The sequence below is a fragment of the Asterias rubens genome, chromosome 14, assembly GCF_902459465.1.
Source record: "Asterias rubens chromosome 14, eAstRub1.3, whole genome shotgun sequence".
Classification (NCBI taxonomy): Eukaryota; Metazoa; Echinodermata; class Asteroidea; order Forcipulatida; family Asteriidae; genus Asterias; species Asterias rubens.
In genome coordinates, this window is record NC_047075.1 from 4,126,477 (window position 1) to 4,154,150 (window position 27,674).

At 37.5% G+C, this 27,674-nt stretch overlaps 1 protein-coding gene across 2 annotated transcripts; it reads left to right on the forward strand.

Moving 5' to 3' along the window:
• The first annotated feature begins 291 nt into the window (after positions 1–291).
• On the forward strand, positions 292–27,674 carry LOC117299305 (RUN domain-containing protein 1-like). 2 transcript variants are annotated; one of them, XM_033782809.1, is made up of 16 exons: positions 292–445; positions 3,647–3,793; positions 10,287–10,431; positions 11,310–11,402; positions 12,079–12,186; positions 14,033–14,185; positions 14,723–14,875; positions 16,171–16,272; positions 16,933–17,072; positions 18,029–18,137; positions 19,308–19,403; positions 20,508–20,627; positions 21,589–21,779; positions 22,526–22,620; positions 24,251–24,360; positions 24,541–27,674. In XM_033782809.1, exons 2-15 carry the CDS (start codon positions 3,675–3,677, stop codon positions 24,355–24,357), a joined length of 1,731 nt encoding a protein of 576 aa, XP_033638700.1. In that variant the 5' UTR covers positions 292–445; positions 3,647–3,674; the 3' UTR covers positions 24,358–24,360; positions 24,541–27,674. The 2 variants fall into 2 exon arrangements, with proteins under 2 accessions (XP_033638700.1, XP_033638699.1); XM_033782808.1 differs by having other exon boundaries at positions 24,251–27,674.

Sequence of the window (27,674 nt, forward strand, 5' to 3'; positions counted from 1 at the left end):
TTTCTGTTGCAATGTTTGTCTAGAAGGCCAAGCCATTTTTTGCTACAAGTTAAACAGCGCCCTCATACTCCCAAAATTTGCGTGGGCACGCCTAGTCTTTTATACAAGCAACTTATATTATTAATAATAGTGACAAATGTGTTGCAAACAAATAATAAATGATTTAACTATTTTAAATACATTGTTTTTTATTGAAATGAGACTTTTATGAAAATTACTTAAGGTTTTGTAGATTTATGTTGAGTTTGGCTTATTATTTTTGTTTAACAATAGACAAGTGGACTTGGCAAGTCTAAATCTTACCTCGAATAGAGACTGTTGCCGTCCCGGTTCGTGCCAAAACAAATTAAAATGTAACATATTTCCATGTTTTCCATAGAAGTGACCGCGAAAAAGTCCATTATTTCATGAAGGTTGGCAATTCTGTTGGTTACTGAAGTGGCAGGTAAGTTTTATTTTGTCATCAGTCATTGCTTATGTACAAAAATTACAATAAAAATAATAGTTTTTCAAGTTGCCCAGTTCTCGGACACATACATGTATTGATTGCAAACGAAACGTAACATAACGGGGTCCTACTACTTGCCGTCAACTCGCCGTCAACTCCTCCAATATACATTTAAAATCCACAAAAGAAGCATAGAACTGTAAAGTATCAGCTCAAAGAGAATTCGCATAATTGTTAGGTCATATTTCGTAATAAAAATTGAGTTTTTTTCTCGTGAAAAAATTATCTCGAAGCAGCAAAACAGTCGGCCGCCATCTTGCTTTTTCACATTGATTAGTCTTAGCTAGCCCAAGATGTCAATGATTGGTACTTTTTTTATCAACACAAAGTCGTTTTTGTGAATGAATTTTTACCGAAAACCACATGAGAAATATGTAGTTTAGCCCAGACTTAACACTTCCGTGCCCCTTTTATAGATTTTTCATGTAAATTTAATGAGTTGACGGCACGAAAATGAGTTGACGGCGAGTTGACGGCAAGTCGGGAGTTGACGGCAAGTAGTAGGACCGACATAACGGGTAATCAAATATCAGTTAATTACTATTTTCTCTGTATAAAGTGTAATACTTATAGTTACGATCTATACTATCAATCATTCATAGAGCCAGCTAAGACAGAAAGGATCAAAGGGTGTCCAGAGACGAGTCAGTTTATTTTTTATTAGTTTACGCCCAGGTACGGATACACAGACGACAGAGTCACAAGTAACAGTAACACATTCATTTCAATGGGATTGTAATAAGTATTGTATGACCTAGTTTAGACCTGAGGATAACCCCCCCCCCCCCCCCCCCCCCCCCAGATGCAATTTGTTCCCTTTTTTTGCAATTTTTTGTGCACCCTTGTTCGCGATGATTTTGTTATGGTAGGCAGTTTCATCAAGTTGATTTTACGTGTAGCAACACACACACACCCCCGAAAAAAAAAGAATGAAATGTATTAAATAATAACTCACATTTTGTACAACTCACAACTATGACACTTGACAGCAGGCAGGAGCATTCTCTCCTCGTGCTTACATTGCAAAAGAATTTTGAAATCGGATGAATAGTTTCAGAGATATTGTAAAAAATAGAGAGCAACGACAGAAACCGGATGCTTGGCCTCACGTGCAGCGCCCATTCGTTTGTGCATGACGTCACCTTTGAACCCTGTGGACAACGGATTTCGGAAATCTTCAGAAAGCGCCGAAGAAGCCCGAAGACGTTTTTTTGCGAGGAGGGAGCACATGTTTAGACAAAATGAGATAACGATAAACGATGTAGCCGATAAAATTCCGCACATGGTACATCTAGTCGCATAGCTTTTACCATGAAAACCTATTTTTGTCAGCGTTTTCCGTTTTTTGAATCAAGATTTCTTCCAGAGATAATCATCAAAATTGAATGCGACTTTGTCAGTGCTAATTCCCATACTTTTAAGATTAACTAAATTTGGTGTAATTTGATTATGTATTCTTCTACCTCGAAGAGGTTTTGTTCAACCATTTTTTGCAAAGTTGTCCTAAATACCCACGAATGTATGTACTTCGTACATCTTCGTGTTTCCGTTATGTGCCACCGCAATAGGGCGTGTGTTACAATAAGTTTGATAGGCCGGGGCTCTAATTATGTTTCGTCTTGGTTGGGGGAAAGCTGCCCGATCTTGTTTTTGGTAATTTCCACGTTCTGAATTGATAATAACAGACTGCTCATCTCGAGTCAAAAGAAACTAGTATTTATTATCTATGTTTAAGGCCTACTAATTGAAACGAAAGTAGAACAAAAAAATGATTGTATTTATTGTAGCCACTAGTTTTTAGAATGTGTCTTTGTAAATATAACAACAATAGTTGATGTGTACCAATGCCTTCATCCTCAATTTTTTTAAAGATTGTTTTAAATGTTTGCTGTATTAATACTACAATTATCCTACAAGGATCAACTGATCTTAAATTAAAGAAAACATTCCAGTCATAAACTCTTCAATTTTATTCCAATCTGGTTAATTTAATAATGCTATTTGTTGACATAATTAATAAAGAATATTCACACAAACACCTGCAAAACTTAACACATATTTAATGTTTATAGTTAACAATTTCCCCCACGGTGCCGCTCCTCAGTTTGATTCCACAAAATATCACTGATTGCCGTTCATAAAAATCATACTAGCGCCGCGCAGCACAGTCTGTAAACCTCCCCATTGGTAGAGGGCGCTCGTCATATAGTGCGCCCTCTATTGCCATAGGCTGTGCATTAAACTTGGCCGTAGCCAATATGAAGAAAAACATAACAATTGAACTTGAACACAGACCTGTACGTTTTTTGCTAGCCCACCTTGTAATGGTGACAGTGATGAGACCGATGTTCAAAGCGGAGCCATTAACAGCTCAACAAGGTGGGCTAGTTTTTTGCACGATCCACGCTCATTAAAAACGGTATACAATGTATCTCTGCAACCAAACATCCGATTTCAAAATTTTAAATTGATTTTTACTCCTTAGCATACACCTTAACATACCACATCTTGTCAGAGAAAAAATCACCTGCATTAAATTTCACTGAAACTGCCTAGTTATGGCATTTTTTTAAAAATTAAATTCAACTTACTCGCACAATGTGACATTGTATTTTTGTATCAACATTATTTCTGCAATAATAAAAAAAAACAGCACTAGTTCCACTAGGTTAGGGTTTAGCATGGCTCGTTCCAAAAAAATCTTGACACATTTTAACCTGATAACGGTAACACATGGCTCTGGCTGCTCATGGCTTCATGCCACGAGTAAAATTTAATACAATTATAATTGTTTATAAATATTATTACTAAATTTGATTCACCAAGGATTTATTTTGTTACAATGTACCACGGGTTAGCCAGCATTTCCCTTGCTTACGGTTACACTAAACTTAGTAATATACTAACCATGCTAACACTAACTTTATGAAATACCAGAAGTTCTGCCACTTCTAAGGTAGGGCCTTTTAAATTTAGGGGACGCTCCGTGACGTACACGTACATTGTACATGTATGTGTGCACAAAACGGCTGCTTTCATGTTTTATGAAATCGGGGAAGTAATTTCAGTTTCATTATCAAACAGACCCCTACATGTACATGTAGATATTAAATTATTATTATTATATATTTGTTGCAGGTGATCTCCAGAACGGACTAAGTCCAACATGATGGAAGAAACGGTCCTAACGGATGACTCCATGGACGATCAATACGATCGACCCAAGACTCGATGGGGACCGGTCGGAGCGGTTGCCAGCCCACCTGCTTCAGTGGGAGAAGAGAGGTAAACAATGCATTAGTGTAGGATAGTTATAATAATAATAATAAAGACTTTTTATGCCCACACACGTATCCAAAATCTCAGCGCTTAGAAACCCAATGGTTTGCGGCTGCACCATAATGATCTCTAAATGAGTTGGGGTAGTCCTGAACAGAATCGTAGATTTCAACTCAACGTTTCGATCAGTATGCTCTGATCGTCCTCTGGAGAAAGCTGGACTCTGATGATGCATGCTGCTTTGCGTTGATGATGCTGATTAGGTTGGTGATGCAGTCGTGACTACGACACTAGTCGTGCTAAATTTTAATTCCCAAGATGCACTGCAGCAAATGTTTGCCACAGGCGCAAGTAGTAAAATTTGTGCTGAAAGAATTGAAGGATTGTGTCACTGATACAGTACATGTACGTCTGATTGTGTTTCGTAAGTAAAATATGTTGTCGTTAGTAGTCTCAAGTGACACAATTAGTTTTCAAAACAGGCACATGTAGTCGCAACTATTATTGTAGTAGTCGTGGGGGCACGATTAACCAAGTAGTTAAAAAAGGGTAGTCTCTGCTCGGCTAAACAATGAAAAGTCGCGACTACGACACCTTGTCGCCCAGGTTTACTGCACAGCCACAATCATTGGTACACATTTTGTTTGTGTTCCATTTTTATGAACAACTGTTTGAAAACCACTAAAAAGTACTATGTACATGTACGTAGCGGTTCCTCACATGGATTAACAATTTGTTTGTACATATGGATTAACAATCGATGTGTCAATGTTGAATAAAATGTGTTTGAGTTGTCCAATACAAAGAGTTAGGCCTTACTCAATATTTATATTGTTCATTTTGGTGTCTTTGTATTGTAAAGTGTACCCATGATTATGGCCAGGATTATTATACTAAATACTCTGTGATGGGGTCAAGGGGTCCAATTTTACAGTGGGCCACAGGCTTGCGACTAGTAGCCTTAGCCTCGGGTCAGTAAACTCAAAACTGAACAAGATAAGTACAGCGGTCTTGAGTTTCCAATTGACTGAAACTACCTCTTTGTGTATTGAAGAAAGAAAATTATGTTTAATGATGACTTTGAGACTGATTAAACATCTTTCAATTTTGTTGAGTAGCGAAGCATTTTTACAGGCACTGAACACTATTGGTAATTGTCAAAGACCAGTCTTTTCACTTGGTGTATCTTAACAGATGCATGAAATAACAAACCTGTGAAAATTTGAGCTCAATTGGTCGTCGAAGTTACGACATACATACAATAATGAACAAAAAAACAGTAGGCCTAATACCCTTGCCACACGAAGTTGTGTGCTTTTAGATGCTTGATTTCAAGACCTCAAAATCTAATTCTGAGGTCTCAAAATCAAATTCGTTGAAAATTACTTCTTTCTCGAAAAATAGGTTACTTTAGAGGGAGCCGTTTCTCACAATGTTTTACTTTCAACAGCTCTCCATTACTCGTTGCCAAGTAAGTTTTTGTGCTAAAATTTATTTTGAGTAATTACCAATAGTGTCCACTGCCTTTAAGACAAAGTGCTACTTAGTGAGCGCTTGTTCAAATAAACAGTGTTCAATTGCTAGAAAGTTCTTTCTCATTGAATCCGGTCTTGTTAAATAAATTGAGATCCATTAAAATGAACCTACATATATTGTAGTACTCGCCCTAAATCACGTAAATTCGATCCCTGGGGTCCTTGATGTTTTGCACACCCAACACACCCGAGGTGAAACCGAGCTTGTACAATGGATTGGATCGGGCACAGGCCTAATTAGAATGTAATCTGGCACATTTTTTGACGAACCAATTCCAGAGGTAAATGAGCGAGCAAGGCATGCGGTAGAAAAACAGGGTAACAGGAGGCTGGCTACACATGTACACTTATGTCCTCTCTCAACGTGTTACAAACTTTCAGGTCTGCAGTGTCAGTGATAATACTTTAAATGAGTTGTTCTTAATTGCAAACATGTCCTATGGTTATGTTACAATGGCTAACCCGTAACTTAACTGATTATCACCCCTTACAAACATTCTGTCTTTTCATTGGTTTAGAGTGCATCACATGATGAACGTACAATGTATGTCTTAGTTTTACTAGAAACCTGGTCGTTTGCCATGTAATAGTAGACTATTAGATGGCACACGTAGTACCCAGACGTCTTTTTATCCACCTGTACCCAATTAGTTGTGCATCTGTGTAGGGCCTACATTAACATTGTATCTGAACTGCACGTACGAACAGTACGTGTACATGTACGAGGATGACAAATAGTCTGTTGGGATGATATGAAACAAATCGCTTTTACTCCTGCTACTATTAAAACTCCGCCTCCCTCTGTGATCCCTGGACCACTCCAGTTTCCGTCTGCTGCGCCTCGTGAAGATAGAATGCTCCGGGGATCACATCGGGAGTCGTAGTTTTAACCATAGCACTCGAAGCAGTCAATATTGGTATAATACGGTTGTATGGCTTCTGACTGGCACCCCCGAACAAAGATATTGACAAAATAGGGACACAGCCGACATAGGGCTAGATAGCTCAGTTGGTAGAGCGCCAGCACGTTAATCCGGAGGTCGTTGTTCGAATCACACTCTAGTCAACTCTTTGTTCAACCCCCAAAACCACTATACAATGTAGCCTTCAAAATATACTCTGCCTTACATCCAGTCAGAAAGTGTGTCAACCTTAAAGGGTTAGGTACGTTTTGTAGGATACAAAACAAGTTATATAAAAAGCACAGCTTATATCCCAGTGGGCTACTACATTTATTTACAAAATAAGTGAACAATTAAGTTATGTACTACGTAATGACCTGGATTATGTGAAGGTTGAAGCAATAAAAAGTGTCCATATTTGCATGCAAATTATCTCCACTGAACCAGAACACGGTACTGATAGACGAAGGGGAGAATAAATTACAGTGATCCTACCATATGTTTAGAATTTGTATAATGAAAAGTCTAACCAGTATAGTAGGCCTATTTTTCATGTGAAAATATTAATAATTTTTTTTAAGTACACATGGAATATGCAGATTGTGCTGTTGAACACACTTGATGTCTAATATCGAATTTACACGCAGGGGGATGTTCTTTAGGAGACAGTGATGAACTAGTATTAGCAATGTGCTTTGTTTTTGCCGTTTGGTTTTTGGAGTCACAAGCTGATGGGTCCATATGGTTTAAAAATTGCTAAACTTTCTGTTAACTGAGGAAGAGCTGATTGGTAAAAATAATAGAGCACAGTGTGAACAATTGGCCTACTCCGGTAATCGCAAATGTTTAGAGCTGTGCAGGCAGCAGACCATGTGGCGGAGGACTGATGACTGACCCACACTTGGATAGGGCTGGAACCCCCTGTTACAGGCCTGAAGACTGCTGATTTTCGGAGCTGAACATCATCACATGTAGTGGGTTTCAGTTTAGGGTGGGTCCAAGCCACACCCTGGACGCTTCACCGAGCTAAGCCCAGCTAACTTATCCTGAACTTCCTGTTCCCACACCATCAAGGCAAGCCCAATTTTTGTACTGGTCAGTTAATCTCCAAGGCAGCAGTACCTGTACGTACATAACTTCAGCAGCATCTATACAATCACGTAGCAACAGAGTCCAGCATTCAATCAATCAATCGGAAGGAATTTACTTCCTTTCAGATGTTACTAACACTACCCAATTTTTGTTTATAGTGCTACCACAAACCTCACCTTATCACCATTACATAGTTCAAAGAAAAGAAAGAGGAGAAATAACTTTGCATCCTTGTGCACTCTACTGGCTCACCATCTACATGTAAGAACTTCTGAAAAACCAACAGAGAATAACAGTTTGCTAAAATGTTTTCAAACTTTGAGCAAATGGCTCCATTATGGACAACCAAAAGGTATTTGCTTGCTGAATTAGATAGGCTGAGATGATTGATCAATCAAGCATCATCCAAAGCTTAGGTCAACACATGTAGCATTGCACCCTTGTAATGTGTACACTACTTGACTGTAAATGTAGTACAAATGGCAGAGGCTGGTGAAGCTACATGTATATCAGCAATACTGAGACCGATACCAGACGTGGTTCATCATCAACCGGTGAGACTCCTGCCAGGTCACCTATTTGCCAAAAGAGAAGGTCGATGATACATGTACATTGTAACTTTGCATCCATAGCATAGTACTTTTCACCGCCATCTATGAACTTCTGAATTAACACAGCAAAGAATGCTCCAATTTCCTACATTTTGTAAAACTCCGAGCTAATGGTTCCATATGGTCAACCAAAAGGCATCTTGTCGTGCTCGCTGAACTGGATAGAATGATATAATTGATCAATCAAGCATGTTGTCATCCAAAGTCAATGTCAATAACAATGTGTACACTACATGTACTTGACTGTAAATGTAGTAGTACAAATGGCGGAGGCTGGTAAAGCATCATCAGCAACACTGAGACCAATACCGGACGTGGTTCAGTATCAACCGGAGAGACTCCTGCCAGGTTACAGTCAAGGGCCCTTGCAGTCTTGCAGGTTGTACCTGGAGAACGCTTTGAGACTGCAAGAACATCAGAGCTGCAGTGTGTAAGTGGTTAAACACACTGGACTCGGTACATGTACATGTAATTGTCAAAGACTAGTCTTCTCACTTCGTGTATCTCAACAATGTGCATAAAATAACAAACCTGTGCAAATTTTAGCTCAAATGGTCGTCGAAGTTGCCAGATAATTTGAAAGAAAAAACACCCTTGTCACTCGAAGTTGTGTGCTTTCAGTTGCTTGATTTCGAGATCTCGGGATGTACAAATGTACGAATGTAGGCCTATTTGTGTGGATCAATCTACTTAAAGCAAAATCTTTCTAGCCCATCAACTTTGTTCATAGCCTAACAAACGCTTGTCATATTCATAGCAGACAATCTAAGGCATGTCCCTTTAAATGCATTGTTCCAGATGTTTGGATTAATTCCATAAGGTGTATTGTATGACAACTGCGAGCCTACAATGTAGAGGACATTAGGGCGGGTCCCCAGTTGGGTACTATACATAAAGGTCCCCATTTGGAAAGTGTGCCCAAAACCAATAGGAGCTGTTGCCAAAAGTTAAAGTTGAAACAAATGACACAAGAGGAATTATAGTCCTAAATAATAAGAGACCAAAAATCCCAATTACCATGATTACAGACCATGTGCACATGTTCTATTGTAGGCCTAACGATTTTGTTGTAATGATTTTTTAAGCTTTATTTGGATTTGCATGAATGTGTTTACACAGTGTAAAACTGATCAATATTGATTTGTCTGACTGAATAAAATATAAGCCCACATTTGTATTGTACCCTGGGAATAATGCTTGGCTGTTTCTGACCACAATACAAGGCTATTTTTGTTGACTACATGTACGTTTAAAGGAAAATTACAGAATCGTTTTTTTGTGCTAATAAACCAAACAGTTGCTGGCAATCGAAGAGTTACTGCAGAAATATGCCCTGAAAGCAGAGGCACAAAATAATGTCCTCATACATGGTACATGTATGTGTAGATAGGAGGTAACCAATTATTCACAGACGGTGTTCATGTCTTTTAGTGATCTATCATGAAATAGGCATATCAATCCTGTGAAAATTGAAGCTTGTCCAATTTGTGTGGGAGCAGAAAATAGCAAAAACAATTATGCACAATTTTCATCATAAAAACACATAAAATTGATCTTTAATTGGTTTCCAAAATTATAGTTGTAAAAACTGACATCAGCTGTGTTATTTATTTTTTTTTTTTATACACTTTCATTGATATGACTTGTTTCAGAGGAAATATGTCATACAGTAAGAAAAATGGTTCGGCCTTTGGTCTGAACGGCTGAATTTTGAGGGGTACTAAAAACTACACCGCATTTATTTTGCAAGACCAGAATTAGAATGAGTTAAACAAGTACTAAGGACTAAGAGAAGCATGATACATAAATCTCATTTGTCTTATTTAAACTGTAAAAATATGTACTTTGATACTCGAGGTAATTAAAAGACATAAAATTCAATTAAAAAACACAGGACCACCAGGCTTGTCCTGTTCTTAGTTTACTTGGCCTTCGCTAAGATTCACTGGCCTGGGGCTAGCTGCAGTCTGTAATAATTTTTGATTATTCTGTCAGTCAATACTTTGTTTTTTGTATGGGCAAGGGCACCAACGCATTTTCTCTTTGGTAAAGGCCACCCTACATGTATGAGGAAACTTTTAATTTGTACTGAGCATTTCAAGGGCACCAAGGCAAGCACCTTTGTTGCCTTCGTGAAGTATCAAGCTTTTGCATAAATCTGGAGTTGTGGTAGCCTACTTTTGTTCTGTCGTTTCTCTTTATTGCATCTTTGGGTCAGGTTGATCGGCCTTGTTGAATAATTTGACCATGAGAGGACGTTCCTACATTATCCAAAGAGTCGCACCATGAATGCGATATAATGCAGATTCAATGCAACAAACTCATAATCAACACTGTTTTTATTTCTCTTTGTTTACAGCCATGGAACAATGGTTCAGCAGTTGCAGCATCTTGAGGAGGAACAAGACCAGTTGAACTCTTCCCTCCTAGCTCTTACCACACACTTTGCCCAAGTCCAGTTCAGACTCAAGCAGATTGTTAACGCCCCTATTGATGACAAAGAGGTGAGACATGTATACTAGACCAGGGGTCGATGTCACAAAGAGTTGAGCCCGGTTCATACTTCCTGTGAATGCGAATGCGATACGAATGTTGACGTCACAAATTCGCAACAAAATGTCGCACTGAGTTGAGTTGCACTCAACTCACTTGCAAATATCGCTGTGAAAGGAGAGTTGTGACGTCAAATTCACGTCAAATTCGCTTCGCATTTGCATTCGCAGGAAGTATGAACCGGGCTTAAGGACTGGTCCTAACTTAGTACTATTCCTAAAAGATATTAAAAACACAAGGCTAGTCCCAAGTTAGGGCGAGTAACTCATCCTAACTCATGATAAGACTAGTCTTAACTCTTTGTGAGATCCACCCCAGGGGCTGATTTCACAAAGATCCAAGATTGATCGTAACTGCAAATCAATCATAGTTGCTTAGTAATTAATGTGATGTCACAATACTAATCTCTATGTTGATACTGAAAATTTGTCTTGCGATAATGTTATTGCTTTTTGAAATCGGCCCCTTGCCTCGTAATAACCCACAGCACCAATAGAAACTACCAAGGTGCTATGTGGTGTTGCTGTGGGGCACTTAGCAAGGTTTCTGTATTACATTTATGAAGTTCATGGCCTGGTATTAGACCATGTATTTTTGTTATAGTGTACATTGCAGGGCATTTACTGGCAGTCAAGCCCCTGCGTAGTATTTTACCCTACATGTAAATTTGAGCCCTGTACTCCATGCAATGGATGAGTCCAACCTGGGGTAGGCTGTTGCCATATTGGTGTTTTAATCCCCTTGTGGGAGTTTTGCTGAGTTCTTTTTTTTGTTTTTTCAACTACATCTACATGTACATGAAACAATAAGCTTGTCTTTCTGATTGTAGAATTTGCTGAAAGATCTTGAAGAGTTTGCCTTCAAGGGTTGCCCAGATGTCAGAGGTTGCCGGTCCCAAGACGCCCAACTCTTGGAAGATGCCGTGAGTATACCTTATATACTATTTATTACCAATCCAACTCTGGAATATAATACAATCTAAGCCTTGGTGCCTAGTGTGACTAGTGCTGTTATTGCGACTATTGATTGTTAAGTCAAGTCCATCTACCTTTTTTCAACCACTCGGTTAGTCGACCACCACGTCTACTACCGAAAATTCACGTGACCACTACAAAAATAGTCTGGACTACCTGTTTGGTGAACCAATTGTGTTACTCAAGACTATTCACAATAATTAAACTATGAAACACAATTTAACATCAGTGACACAATCCTTCAATCCTTTTAGCACAAGTTTTACCATATTGCGCCTGCAGCAAACAATGTGTCGCAATGCATCTTTGGAATTCAAAATTGGTTGACTAGTGTTGAAGTCGTGTTGGAGGCCTGCTAATCAGTAACGCTCAATGTATACCTCTTCAATTTTATGCCCAAATGTTGTGAGTGAAAAAGTTTGTCCGCCCCTTCTAAACCACTGCTTTTGGTTGGGCTTCTGGCTTAGGCTCTGTCTGCCTGTTTGCAGCACCATACTGGGAGTGCACGTTTCAACAAAAACTGACAAAGCCTTTAAGCCAGAAACCTTGACCAAGCCGTGGTTTCTAAAAGAGCCTGTCTGTAGTCACACATTTGATCACCTTTGACCCTTGACCCCTGCACAGAGTGAGAAGGAGCATGAGAGCCGAATTTCTGAGCAGAGAGAGAAGCAAATGGAGCTCATCAGTCAATTGAAGAACCAGCTGGACGACCTGGAACAATTTGCCTATGAGGTAAACTGAATACTATTGCTCAATACAGTCCAATGTTAGGCCTTCTGCTTAAAGTTTATGTGTACTTAGTTACACAAAACACAATGTCCATAGTGTTACATGAAACTTACACAGTTTGAAGATAATGAGGGTAGAAAGCTTACCTTCAAATATTACTTGCTGAGGTGCTGATAGTTTTTGGAGAAATAAGTAAAACAATGTCACCAAATTTTGTCTCAGCTGTAGCACGTAAATTGTATTCCAGTTCTCAAAAATTACAGCACCTCAGCAAGTAATATTTTAAGGCAAGCTTTCTACCATCATTATCTTCAAACTATATAAGTTTAATGTAAATCTGTGGATTGTGTTTTGTGTCGGGGCCTACAGAAAGTACCCATATCCTTTAAAGGCCTAGTACAAACTTTTGGTAATTGTCAAAGACCAGTCTCCTCATTTGGTGTATCTCAACAGTGTGTATGCATCAAATATTTTTAAAAACATGGGAAAATTTTGGCTCAATTGGACATTAAAGTTGCAATTCAATTCAATTCAATTCAATTCAATTGTTTTATTGTCACACATATATATACAGTGAAATTCACTTCGGTTTGTGAGTCTAATAATATGAAAAAATACAGAAAACCCTAAACCACAAAAGAGCAACAAAGGGAAAGAAAACACCATTATTGTCTAGGACTGTGACTGTCATGACAGTGTGTGCTTTCAGGTTCTCAAATTTTTTAAATAATCTCTTTCTCTAAACATGTACATGTGCGTACATGTAAGTACAGAGGGGGTTGTTCTAACAATGTTTTGTATAATTTACAGCTTTCCAGTGCTCTTTACCAAGTAATTTTGGATGGACATGTGGAGTAGACCAAAAGGAAGTGCACTCTGCCTTTAAAGACAGTGGACACTATTGTTAATTGTCAAAGACTAGTCTTCACAGTTGGTGCATATCAACGTATTAATAAAATAATAAACCTGTGAAAATTTGAGCTCAATCGGTCGTCGAAGTGGCGAATTAATAATGAAAGATAAAAACACCCTTGTCACACGAAGTTGTGTGCTTTCAGATGCTTGATTTCGAGACCTCAAATTCTAAATCTGAGGTCGCGAAATCAAATTCGTGGAAAATTACTTCTTTCTCGAAAACTACATTTCTTCATAGGGAGCCGTTTCTCACATTGTTTTGTACTATCAACCTCTCCCCATTACTCGTAATCAAGTAAGGTTTTATGATAATAATGATTTTGAGTAATTACCAATAGTGTCCACTGCCTTTAAAGGGAAGGTATACGTTTGGTAGTCACTCTTAAAATTCATGACTTTAAAGCATTTGGTTACAAGCCTACACGTTTCTGTTGGTTGACTCAGCAGGATCCATAGGTTTAGATGTAATGCTAAGGGTAAGTGCTACAGCAGCTCTCGATAGTAAAAAGCATTTTGAGAAACATTTCACCTCAAAGGAATGTGGTTATGTCAAAAGATATCAGTTTTTATGCCACTACATTTAAAAATGAGAATCTTAACTGCATTTTTTGTGGTAATGAATAATTTTCACGAATGTAGGGTATTGACCCTTTGCACGCACGTCACGTGTAAACGCCGCATCGCCTAAAATGCGCACTTCACTGAATAACGTCAAAAATGCACACTTCACTGATGATGTCAGGTGAATAGGGTCAATAGGATTGAAACACACAGTGGGTTCCAACTACCAAATGTAAACAATCTCTTCAATTTTAAGCTCATTTGACTTTCGGTCAGTTTGCTCTGACCACCTCAGGAAAAACTGTTTTGCTACTAAAAAATCTCCTGTCTGTGTTAGACTTTACATAGTCCTATACTTGTCTGTCCCCAACAGGATGGTAGTGGTGAGCTGCCCCAAAACAAGTTAATGGAGAAGCAGGGCGTGATCATAGAGGAGCTGAAGCACAAATTGGAGTTAAACATAGAGGACTTGGACAAGTTGAGCCCAGATGACCTGAGGCAATTAGTGGACAGTGCAATAGGAAGGGTAAGTCTCACAGTTTGAATTTATCATTTGAAATAAAAATCAACTCTTTGTTTATCTTCAATAAATGTTTATTCACAAATAAACAGTAAGTCCAGTTGACTTTGATTGTAATCAATACCATTATTTTATTACCTGGATGAGGGAGAATATTCATTAATATTTGAAACAAAACCCTGAAAATTGCCATTGTGGTTTATTGCTTGATATTTGAATTAGAAAAGTTACATCCTCTTTTAAAGGTGATCCCCTGGCTGCCGTGATGCTCTTAACCACTCGGCCATGACACTCTATTAAATGACACTATATTACCCCATCAGTTAGGGAACTTCTTTGGCTATTGATCAGGTGATCACGACCAAAAGGAGAAATTAGTTAAGCGACCCTGTTTTGTTGCCGTTGGAGATGGGTTTGTCACTTTCATCGGCACCCAAGAAACAGTTAAGTGGAAGTCACAAGTTTCACTTGACCATTAAGGAAAACAAATTTCAACACAGGACTCTAGTCTTACAAATCGGTTTTTGTTTCTTAATTTCTCAGATTGTGAATCCTGCTAAGGTGAAGGAAACTGTGATCCATCAGCTGAAGAATCAGATTGGTGACCTTGAACGTTTCATTACATTCCTGCAAGGGGAGGTCACATCACCTGGACCCTTCTCTGCTGAAGAGTGTACATGCCCATTACACAGCAAGGTCAGACAAGATGTTTCAAACTGTCTTTCTCTTTCTGCCCCTCACTCTCTTCCTCCTGTCAAAGTTTTGGTCCAATCCGCCGTATTATTGACCGTATGAGAGCGCTCTAACACCTATTTTTATCACTTCCGAGTGTATACGCCTTTATCGTCTGCACAGTTTTGTTAACTGTCATATCCAATACTTTTAAGGACCCTTGAAAGATTTGGTCCAATCCGCAGTATGAATGCTGCGTGAGAGCGCTCTAAAACCTACTTTTGTCACTTCCGACTGTATACTTTTATCGTCTGCACAGTTTTGTTAACTGTCATATCCAATACTTTTAAAGGACCCTTGAAAACCCACCCCAGAAGCAACTGAAAAGTATGTTGTACACAGAAGTGACAGAGTGCCAACAATTAAAGGATTTGGGTACTTTTTCAAAATGTCCATAGATTTACATTCAACTTACAGGGTTTGAAGATAATGATAGTGGAAAGCTTCCCTTCAAATATTACTTACTGAGGTGCTGTAGTTTATGAGAAATGAGTAAAACAATGTCATGAAAATACGTTTGTAAATGATTAAAATAATTTTCGTCTCATGAGACGAAAATTATTTTCATGACATTATTTTACTCATTTCCCCAAAACTACAGCACCTCAGCACGTAATATTTTCAGGGAAGCTTTCTACTATCAATATCTTCAAACTGTGTAAGTTTAGTGTAAATCTGTGGACATTGTGTTTTTTGTCCTACAAAAGTTGCATAGACCCTTTAAACTGTGTAGATGATAATTGCGTATATCCTCGGAAGTGAGAGCACCCTTCACACTGCCAAAAATATGGCGAATTACAAAGCTGCCTACTCTCCTTGTTCCTGCATGAAACTCCCTGAAAGATAAAACAATCTAGCCATGTTGTGATTAACAGATTTGAAAATGTTGTTGCTAAATCTTAAAATGGTGTTTGGAGCTTGGAGAAAAAAAAGTTGGAAAAATACAAGGATGAAAGTAGTTATGCATGATATGTCATTGCAGTACAATTAAGCCTACACTTAGTGAGAAAAAAAAGTGTAAACATAATTTAATACTAGTAGTTTTTTAGATGAGTTTATTAAGGCACTTTATGAAACTACGAATAATGAAGGAGCAATGAATTCCACCAAGGAATTTTCTGTTTCTTTTATTGTTATAACGGTATCAGTTATTCAAGCTTGTTTTAGTGCACATCATACATGTAATGTAAGCTTTGTTACTATTATATTGATAAAGGTACCTGGTTATTCATGTGTGTGATTTCTTTTACAATTTTTAGGAGGATGGTAACTCAGATGTTGATGGAGACACACAGGGCTGTTGTGCTCATCCAAACTCTGCAAAGATTGGAAGTAAATTCTCAACAGCAGAGAAAATTAAGGTTCGTAAGAATCAGTCGACAATAATGCACAGTTTTTGATATAACGATGCACCAATTAATATGTTCCTGTTTGTCTTATTCCCAGATTAGACTACTTTTCACACTTATTTTTATGGTCAAAGAGCCTTCCACTTCATTGCACCTTCATTGGCCATGCTGACTCTCTTCAGATTTTCATCGGATTCTTAAAGTCTTATCTTTTTTTAATCCATATTTTTTGTAACTGTTGCTTTTTTAATTTCGTTCTTTGATGTATGATGTACTAAAGTTACATGTACGTGTTATTATTAGCCCAACGAGCAGGGCACTAATGTAAAGCGCTTGAGACCAAGTAATGAATTCTGAGACCCAATTATGTGGCACTTGAAAAGGGTTACAAGGTGCTACGGCGCATTCAGCAGTTACAGCCAGGAACATCAGGGCGTCACGAATCCCTTCTCTGATTCCATATTGTTTCTATTATCTATTACTATGCCCTATTCGTCAAGCGCCCGGGCAAAAAATGTTGACAGCGCTCAGCACGACAGCACTCCCCAAAACAAGCAGTATCAAAATGACCCCAATTTTATAGTGGAAAAGCAGTCGAATTCAGCATTAATATATCCAAGAGTCTACATTGAACAATATTTTTGTTTCCATTTTCACTTTGGACTCTAACAGAACATGCGTGAGTCGCACATATCATCCATGAAGAAAGCTCTAGCCTTGCTGCAGTACATCGCCATCACACAGCTTGGATGCGGAACGGACAAACTTAAAGAGAGGAGGGCTCCCAAAGCAGATGCAACCACAGATTATTGGTATGGCTCTCAGCATTTCATTGTACTAACAACAGGATTTGGTTACTTTTTTTTTAACACAAAACATAATGCCCACAGATTTACATTCAAACTTACTCAGTTTGAAGACAATGATGGTATAAAGCTTTCCTTAAAATATACTTGATGAGGTGCTGTAGTTTTTGAGAAATGAGTAAAACAATGTCACACAATGACGAGCATTCGCCAAAAAACAATCAATAATAAATAAATGCCAGTCAATGACAGCTAAAATATATCAAATAAACTTCTCATGTATAGGTTTAATGGTAACCCATAGCAAACAACAAAAAGTTACAACACTACAGTATATACATAATACTAATGCCATTACACAGTACACAGTAAAAGTTCATAAAAAGGTCAAACATGTGGCTTCCATGCTACACACACACGGACGGACGCATTACACACGATTTATAAATAATCTGATCAAAGTAGAACCCTAAAAATCACAGTATAATCAGGTATAAATGAGAGCCAAAAACAAATAAATACTCACAGATAGCTTTATAAACTTATCCCTCTCAGACAAATGGGTTTTTGGAGCATGGCCAGAGCCATGCTCTCTATAAAAATAGAGAGAATTACCACTCAAATAAAATGTGCTCTTTTATGAACGAATCTATTGAAAAAGAGAAAGATCGTCACGTGACAATCCTAAAAGTAAACTTTATAGAAGTTCAACAATGAGGGCGCACTTGGCGGATCATTACAGTTTGATTGCATGTAATTATTGTTGTAAAGCGTTGTGGTAACTTCGAGTACAAAATGTTTATAAATAGTTAAGATTATTATTATTATTGTCATTATTAAAATGAGCAGGGCACATGTTCAAGCTTGAAAAAAAATTGAATCAGTATGGAGGATGGTGGTTGTCCGGGGACTGTTGACATTCAAGTTTGATGATTAAAAAGAACTATTTGTCATTATTGTAGTGATATGCTGAAAGTGCTGGATGCAGCTGTTAATCATGTGATTCTGTTGGCACGGCAACAGCAAGATCAGCCTCCAGACGACAGTGACTACACCAGTGACTCCTCAGATGTAAGTCAAATTAGTCGTCCAACCATTTTGTTTATCATACATGTATGTATACACAAACTATCTGTCTCATAATTCATAGGACTGTTAAAGGGAAATTACAACTTTGGTTTTTGGAACCGTTCGATAGTTTTAATTCTATATAAGAAAAGGTATACATTGTTATTGTAAAATACAAAGTTCCTCTTCATTCGGCAAAGACTTGCATCTGTGGTCGCCTTATCCTCAAACTGTAATGGGGGCGCACTCCTGGAGTCCACGCCATCACCTATTCTCTTTCAATCGCTGCTTTTCCCAGCTCTTCTACGGATCTACCAATCCAGCGCAGCTTAGGGCGGCCTCTGCCTCGAATTGTACCTTTAGGCAGACCATCTATAACTGCGCAGGGTAGGCCCCCTTAATACAACTAAACTGTGAAAATTTAATTTCAAAATATGATACCGTTTCTGAGACATCACAGAAAATTTGTAACAGTTACTTGTAGGTACATACATTTTGGAAGAATAATATAAAGACTAATCCCTAATTGGACTACACAATCTGAGAATCATTTCATGCAAAGAAGTTCGCAGATTGAATTGTTTTGGAATTTCCTCCAACTTAAAACCACATTCCTTTAAAGGGAAGGAATTATTTCTTCTTCAATCAAAATTACCAAGAAAGCTTTTATGGTCATTGTTTTTGGAGTAATTTTCCTATGGGATGACTTAAAGGATCTGGGCACTTTTTGTAGGACACAAAACACAATGTGCACAGATTAACTTTAAACTCACAAATTTTTAAGATAATGATGATGGTAGACAGCTTCTCTTATAAACATAACTTGATGAGGGGCTGTAGTTTTTGAGAAATGAGTTAAACAAGTCCCACAAATTTTAATTTTTTGCTCAGTGAGACAAATGTTTTTTAGCATACGTATAAAACATATTTTCGTGAAATTGTTTTACTCATTTCTCAAAAACTACAGCACCTCAGTAAGTAGTATTTTAAGGGACGCTTTCTACCATCATTATCTTCAAACCGTGTAACTTTAATGTAAATCTGTGGACATTGTGTTTTGTGACAAAAAGTACTCAAATCCTTTAACCATCTCTGGACACTGCTACAAGTTCACAGATTTTTAAAATTGTGCCAAAGCTCAGCCCTGAGACCTTTTTTCTCTTGACACTACAGAGCCCAGTCAACAGGCCTCTAGATGACGTCACAGTGGCCGTCAGGAGGGAACTTGCTCCAGCACTCAGGAGTCTCCTCGAACATGGCATGGTTAAAGTAAGTTCAATTATCTTTTCGTTATTGCACGACAGGTGTTAGAATGTGTTAGAATGTGCCATGGCTTCGTAAAGTTTTCTTTGACATTCTCCCTGAAACAATAATGAGGCGAGCAGCTCAGCCTCTCCTATGTTATGTTCACCAAAAACATTACTTTTGTGTTTATTTATTTTTTTAAATTCATGTTTTTTTACATGAGAGAAATTAAGAAAAGCAAATAATTTCCTAAATGTAAGAATGGAGTTGCATTTTTTTCTTTGTTATTTGGGTCTGCACAATATACATGTAGCAAAAGGTGTGTAGCAGAAAACCCTATGCTTGATGTACATAATGTACGCTAACTTTTGAGGTTAGCAAGCTTTGTTTGCTCCAGTGCAAGCAGACTTCATGTTTGTAAGCACTATTGACTATCCAGATGGGAAAACTACCCATGTGATTAGTCATGCTTTAGTGTGTGGAATACATTGTTGTTCATTTATTCATTTTTGCGAGTAATTTTTTTTATACTTGCATCTTAATTACATCAATGTTCATTTCTTTATCTGTGCTTGTAAACTCTTTATATTAGTGTCTGAAATACATCGTTGTTCATTTATTGATTTTTTGCATCCTTGTTAATTTGATTTTGTTGGCTTGTACATGTAATTCTCTAAATATTAGTGTCAAAAATACATCATTTATTTATTTATGCGTGTAATTCTCTTAAAATACAAAATTTTGAATTTGTTTGTGTGCAGTTCTCTTTATACATGTGTTAGTGTCTGAATACGTGTACATCGCTGTTTACTTGTTTATTTATGCTTGTAAGCCTAATTCTCTTTGCTTTAGCATCTGAAATACATTTTAATTGTCTCTAAATTTACATTATACACGTAAATGTATCATTGCTCATTTACAATGTATATATATATTTGTGTGTGTGTGATTCTTTTTACTTTAGCTTCACACTCACACAGCTTCACACATGTTTTTTTTACATGTGTTCTGCGCCTTTGATAATTTTGTACAGTATGTAAGGGTCGCAATATAAATGTTAAACATTGTTATTCCAAAGACATTGCTCTTCATTTATTAACTTGTTTGTGTAATTCTCTCTGTATACAGCACAGTGTCACCAGCGGTGCTTTGATGACACCCATTACAGCATGCTTAGCTACCCATCGAAGTGCTTCCAGTCAAAAGGGCCATGCTTGGGACATCTTCGTCAAGTATTATGACATCAAGGTAATCACCCCCCCCCCCCCCCCCCCCCCCCCCCCCGCATGCAATTTTCTTTTTCCATCTGCTCTCATTTTGAAGCCACACACATGTACTATCAGAAAAGCAAACTAATCACTAGCCAATGACCCTATGGGCGGGAAAGAAGTCAAGGAGGTAAGTACATGTAGGCATACCTTTGAAGGAAAGCTTTGTGTTTTTGTAAGACTGGGTGCTTCATGCTTGGTTAGTCAACAAATTAGGTATTTGGTACCTAGAGGGTTGGTGTGTATTTAATTGATGTTAAATTTGCATCAGCGCTAAAGGAAATCTTAGGTTTTACCCTTACATGTACACTGATGTTGTACTAACCCGAGTTCTGTGAAAAAAAACACAGGCTTACCATTCAGGTGGGATTTGAACCCATGACATTTGTCATTTTAGAACACTGCTTGCCACTAGACCACAAAGATTGTCTGTTAGCTAGGGGCAGTCGTATTCTATCTTTTAGCAGTTGGTACCACAACAATGTTATTTGCATCAGGGATGATGAATACTATTTTGTTTTACCATTACACTTATGTGGATATTAAAGCACTGTAGTTTCAAGAAAGACTTAGTTTCGCTAATTTTTCTCTTCACTCGTTCTGAACATAACTTTTTCGCTCTTGTTGTTTGTACAATGTGCTTTGATTGGTTTTCCTGAGATGTTCGATTGTAAGATAATTATTTGTATTATTATTATTTATGACTACATTCCTAAAGGCCTAGTAACACTGCAGCGATAACAAAAATAATATCGATCACGAAGCAATCTATTGGTTGAATGGCTCCACGCAGAATACGCACAAAAATGCCACATGCTCATTCAACCAATATAATGCGTTTTCTTTGCGTTGTTATTGCAATCGTTTTCGTTATCGCTGCAGTGTGACTCGGCCTTTGATCCTTCATAAAGTAACATTGATAATTTTCTCAATGGTTCCAGAAAGGAAAAGCCTTCGCTGCTTCCCCAGCCAGAAAATTATCTCAAGCCTTTGACATTGACATCGTTGGAGGGACGGCCATCACAGCCAAGCAGACCCTACTGGCAGCCATTGATTACGTCTGTGGGTCACATGATCCATTAAAGAGAAGTCGCGAAGCCCAGTTTAAGGCTTTCGTCTCGGAAGCACTAAAGTAAGAGAACCCTTTTTTTTTTCAGGAATTTTTGCATTCAATTATTCTTCTTCCATGTAATTTGCTCCAGATTGTTGGCGATATCTGAAAACGCAACCGCCTTTTGAAAGTAATTTTTTTACACGTTAGTTTTATTCTACAATATCTATATTTATATAGTATTAAAATAATCAAGTTGTTAAAAAAACCAAAATACTTTCCCTTTAAAGGAACTGGACACGTTTTGTTACTGTAAAAGACCAGTATTCTCTCTTGTTGTATCCCAACATATGCATAATATAACAAGTCTGTGAAAATTTTGACTCATTTGCATCAAAGTTGCAAGAGAATAACGAAAGGAAAAACACCCTTGTGGCAAATTTTTGTGATTTAAAAAAAAAAAAACCTTCAGGCCTGAAGTATTTTATTTTGCTGTTCAGTCTGTCTTAGGGCTTGGTCGTGAATATGTTTTGCTCTGTTGGTTCTGTTTTGGTTTGATAGTTCTTCATTTAGCCTTGTATTGTATTGTATTTTTTTTTTTTTTACCCATACACCGATGTGTGTTAGCACTGTATACTCGATACTTTCCCGAGTCCCGTGAACAAATATCACAGGCATGTTACTCGGGTGGGATTCGAACCCACGACCCTTGCAATTCTAAAGCAGTGTCTGGTAGCTAGAGGCAGTTCGAGTCCTATGTTTTTGGCAGTGGGTACCGCAACGATAATAAGAGATGTTAAATTTACTTCCTTTCTATTATGTCGCAGTGGGCAGAAGCTTGCTATTTGGTGTCGTCTTCTGAGCCGGACAACATCTCTGGTTGATTACTACTACTTCCCATGGAGCTACATGATGAAAACCGGTAAGCAGCCATGTTTGGTTGTTTGTTAAAGGCAGTGGACACTATTGTTAATTACTCAAAATAGTTATTAGCATAAAACCGTAACTTGGTAACGAGTAATGGGGAGAGGTTGGTAGTATAAAACATTGTGAGAAATGGCTCCCTCTGAAGTGGAGTAGTTTTCGAGAAAGAAGTAATTTTCCACGAATTTGATTTCAAGACCTAAGATTTAGAATTTGAGCAACAAGCATCTGAAAGCACAAAACTTCGTGTGACAAGGGTGTTTTTTCTTTGAATATTATCTCGCAAGTTTTATTACCAATAGAGCTCAAATTTTCACAGGTTTGATATTTTATGCATATGTTGACATGGTTGAGATACAGCAAATGCAGAGTTTGGTCTTTGACAATTACCAATAGTGTCCAGTGTCTTTAACTTAATCTTTCCGTCAAGGGAACTTGGCAAACTCTAAGCTGGGATATAAAAGCTGGCTACAGCCAATCTCTTTCAGACATGTACAAACATTTGTTTTACCGCTCTGGACATGTTTGGTTATTGTCAAAGACCAGTATTCTCACTTGTTAAATCCTAGATATTGTTTAGATGGTCTTCTTGTCAAGTCAATGGAACTCAGCAAACTCCAACAAGGGGATATTAATGTTAAGCAGGCATGAGCCAATCTCTCTCGTCATACATGTCATACAAACAATGGTTTGAAAGCACTGGACACCATTGGTAATTGTCTAAGACCAGTTTTCCCATTGGGTGTTATCAAACATGCATAAAATAACAAACAAGAGTAAAAGCGCCCTTGTTGCACAGTTCGTGTGCGTTCGGATGCCTTAAACAGCCAATAAAGGATGAACTCAAATATTTAGATGTTACAGTTTTCTAATAGCTTCAATCCATAGGAAACATACAAAAATATAACGAGTCTCTGACGTGTACCTCACGTTAAACATGGTAAAAATGGGTTTTTCTCCAGAACACTCCCAAGCCAAATTTCTGAAAATCGTGACGTCAGTGGCGGCTATTTGATGTTGAAAATAGCGCCCTCAGTTTGCCCAAGGCTGGAGAACTGTGTTCAAACCCAATTAGAGGAAAATTGCCTTGGCTTCAAGGGGTCAGTAAATAGATAAGCCGTTTTTGACTCTCGGCTGAAAAAGCCGCGCGGCCGGGTGCATTTTTGACATGAGTTATTTATTATTAAATGCAAATTTTGAGAGTAAAATGGTTGTTAACCGGTATCTACGATGTCTATTTGGCCATAAAAAGGTAATAGTTGAAATATTGAGATCATCCTTTATTGGCTGTTTAAAAAATAACTTCTCTTTTGGTATTGGCCTACTATAGTCAAACCTGGTAGACCCTTGTGGGGCCAGGGGCCGATTTCACAAAGGTCTCAAATTGATCGCAACTTCAAATCAATCGTAGTTGCTAAGTAAAGTGTGATGTCACAATACAAATCTCTATGGTGATACTGAAAATTTGTCTTGCAATGAATGTTATTGCTTTGTGAAATCGGCCCCTGGTTTACTGGCTTGCAACTATTTCTAATACACATTTAATGGTAGGTTAGTATTAAGGATTAACCATAGTTTAGATTTAAATTTGTTATAATTTATTTTTATTTTCCACATTCTCTTTCAAGGTTTTGACGGTGCAATGCAGATTCTGGACAAGTTGAGCGAAGTCAAATTCAAATTGAATGTAGACATAGCTGTTCAGCAGTTCACTAACATCAAAGACGCCTTCTGATTGGTCAGTGTTTATTTTAAAAGAGTGTAATTGTAAACGGTATTCTTGATTGGTCTAGAGATTCAGCAAACCATGTGGGGGGTTGGGGTGGCTATTATTGACACATGTTTCACTCAGCTGCTCTTTTCAGAGTCAATGCTCCTCCCAAAAGAGATTTTAAACATTGTTTCTTATTCATTGCAGGAAAGCTCAGTTGAAGAATTTCACAGTTTCGCCACAAAAACTAAACATAATTTTTTACTGTTGGGTGTGCTTACAGGGTGAGTCATAAAATACACACAAAGCAAGCGACGGGCTGATATGTAAAAAGAGATCTGAAGTGCCCATTTAAAAAATCGTACACAGTGATTAAATTGTTAGGCTCCTGTAATATGTAAGCATTCATTTTTTTTAAGGGCTGTAACAGGGATGTTGTGTTCTTGCAAACGTCTCGTTAATAACCATTCACCTATAACAAAGCTAACGCAGGAAATTTGCGTGAATCCTAGATGTTAAGAACGGTTACAGAATACGTAGAATTCAGCAGTAAAGCAGAGCCATGGAAATCGGTTCTGATATTTATGATTTAAATTACCTTGATTCACAATGAAGTTGTATTCAGAAATCTGTATATTTTGACTATTTATTGCTGCAAATTCTTGCAATGTTTATTTAGGTATAGTGCTTTAACTGCCTGATATTGTTGTTGTTTTTATTGTTGTTGAGGTCATAACCCTTGCATTTACAGTGAGGGATTTGGCGTAAAAATTTTAGGGAATGGAGCTGTAATATTTGCTTCATTTTCATAGACACTTTTAAATTGTTTGTTTTTGTGTTGGTGCAATTCAAAATCTACAAATGGTTTTTAAAGTGATGTGTCAATTTGGCTCAGCCTCTTTGTCGTATTTGTGGTGGCCCAACTATTGGATGGGTCTGGAGCTACATGTACTTTAGATTGGCTGATGCTAACTACAGTCGCGTAATTGTACAGTTTGACAGATTGTACAGTTGAGCAGATGGCTCAGTTGGGCTGTATGTACAGTTGGGCTGTATGTACTGTAAGGCTGAATGTACATGTTTACATATAATGTACAGTTAGGCTGATTGTACATGTACAGTTGGACCGATTGTACAGTTGGACAGGTTGGACAGTTTGGCCGGTATACAGTTGGGCCGATTTTACAGTTGGGCCATATGCACTGTTGGGCTGAATATACATGTACAGTTAGGCTGATTGTACATGTACAGTTGGACTGATTGTACAGTTGGACAGGTGGACAGTTTGGCCGGTATACAGTTTGGCCGATTTTACAGTTGGGCCAATATGTACTGTTGGGCTGAATATACATGTACAGTTGACCGATTGTACATGTACAGTTGGACTGATTGTACAGTTGGACAGGTGGACAGTTTGGCCGGTATACAGTTTGGCCGATTTTACAGTTTGGCCGATTGTGAAAGTGGGGCAATTGTACAGACGGGCTGATTTTACAGTTTGGGTGGGAACATTATGTTTGTACAATACAATTTATTGACCCTTTAGATCAGAATGTCAAAGCATGTTGCTGAAACATCCCTTCTTAAAAAAAAGTGAGAACAAAAGAAGCTTGTTCAGCTAAAGATGTAACAAATTCCAACTGATGTAGTTTTTTTTGCAGCAGAACTTGCATTGTGCTGAAACGACTTAAAGGTACACAGCGTCCATTTTTCTTTACTTTTTTAGTTTAATTTAAAAGTAGATTTTAGAGGTAGAAAAACGACAAGTTGTTGATTTTCTAGCTACATGTATTTCACAAGTTGAGAAACAGAATCTGTGTCGAAAGGTTGTGGTTAATGCGCTTTAAGAAGCAATTCGGAACAAGCCAATTGTAAATTGTTAGCTTGGCACATTAAAGTGTAACAAATTAAATAATTCTGTGCACCAAAAGAGACTGCAGTTTAAAAAACAATAACAAATTGCGTTCGGTATTCGTTGGCGTAACAAATTACATATTTATTTGATAAAACCTGCACAAAATTAGCAAACATAAAGTAAATAAGAGAACAACACTGAAGGTTATGCTAGTTGTTTTTCCGTACTAGCTGTTACACAGGAATGAAATAATTATTGTAAAAATTAATTGATAAAGAAGATTAATATACTTTCAACATATCATCTAAATTATTTATGTTCTTTGCATTCCTCGAGCTTGAACTTTGCTTCTTTAAGATTGCATCAAACAGTACTTTTCTTGGTCTTTCTTCAGTTCTTAATTCTTGCAGCTTGAAATGAATTTAAAATTGACCTACATGTGTAGGCTGCCTTTTGCAGGCTGACTGAATGTACATTTTAAACACAGTCTTTATTTAATTTTCCAAGTCCACTTTGAAATGCTAGCAGTACTTTTAAATTCCAAGTTTTTTGTCCCGCCATACATTCTTTTAAATTGATTATCTTCAACAACAAAATGTTGACAGTTAATGCTATACAGATGTGATTTGTGTTGTCACAAAAAGAACTTTCTAAATCCACCGTTTTAAACATGTTTCTTGGTGATGGTTTTGTTTTTCATCTACGATTTGTTTAAACTTTTTTTAACAGAAATAATTTGAAGAGATTTGTTTTTCCATCCAAATGAACTAAAAACATATTGACAATTGTTTTTTTTTTTTTTTTTTTTTTTTTTTTTGCAGTTCTTTGAATTCAAAGAGTACTATCTGTGCTTGATAACACTAACAGCGAGTGAAACATGTCGTTATTCACATGTTAATCATTTGTTCTGTGTCGATGACGTACTTGGTTCATTCAAAATACTATACATACCTTGATGTTAATGTGGAAAACGTTAGCTATGTTATTTAATTGTATATAAAACATGGAAAAAGGTAAATTTATGACCAAAATAAATGGTCTTGATACCAAAAATGAATTTTATTTATTAAGTAATTACTTTGAATCTATTTAATTAAAACCGGTATTCAATTGCGCGTATTTGTAAATAACTTGACATTTTTAAGGTGTTGTTTTCTGTCTTATACAAATAATGCAAGTCGACCTTGCTGATCAGGTCATCTCAAGGTCAAACATTGACCTCACTGAGGTCAAAGGAAGATCTATTGTTGGTTAGGTTGGGGCGTGAAGAAGACACTCTCTTCAATTGTTTGACCTCAATGAATTGTCTGTGGTCGGCTTGAAACGTGAATGAAAAAGGCACAGAAACACATCATACAAAAATTGGGCACTCTGTCTTAACAAAACTGTCTTATTATTAACAGACCTTGAACTTTGAAGGGGCACTGCAATTTATTTTGTTTATGGTTAAAGACATTGGACACTATTGATCATTGTCAAAGACCAG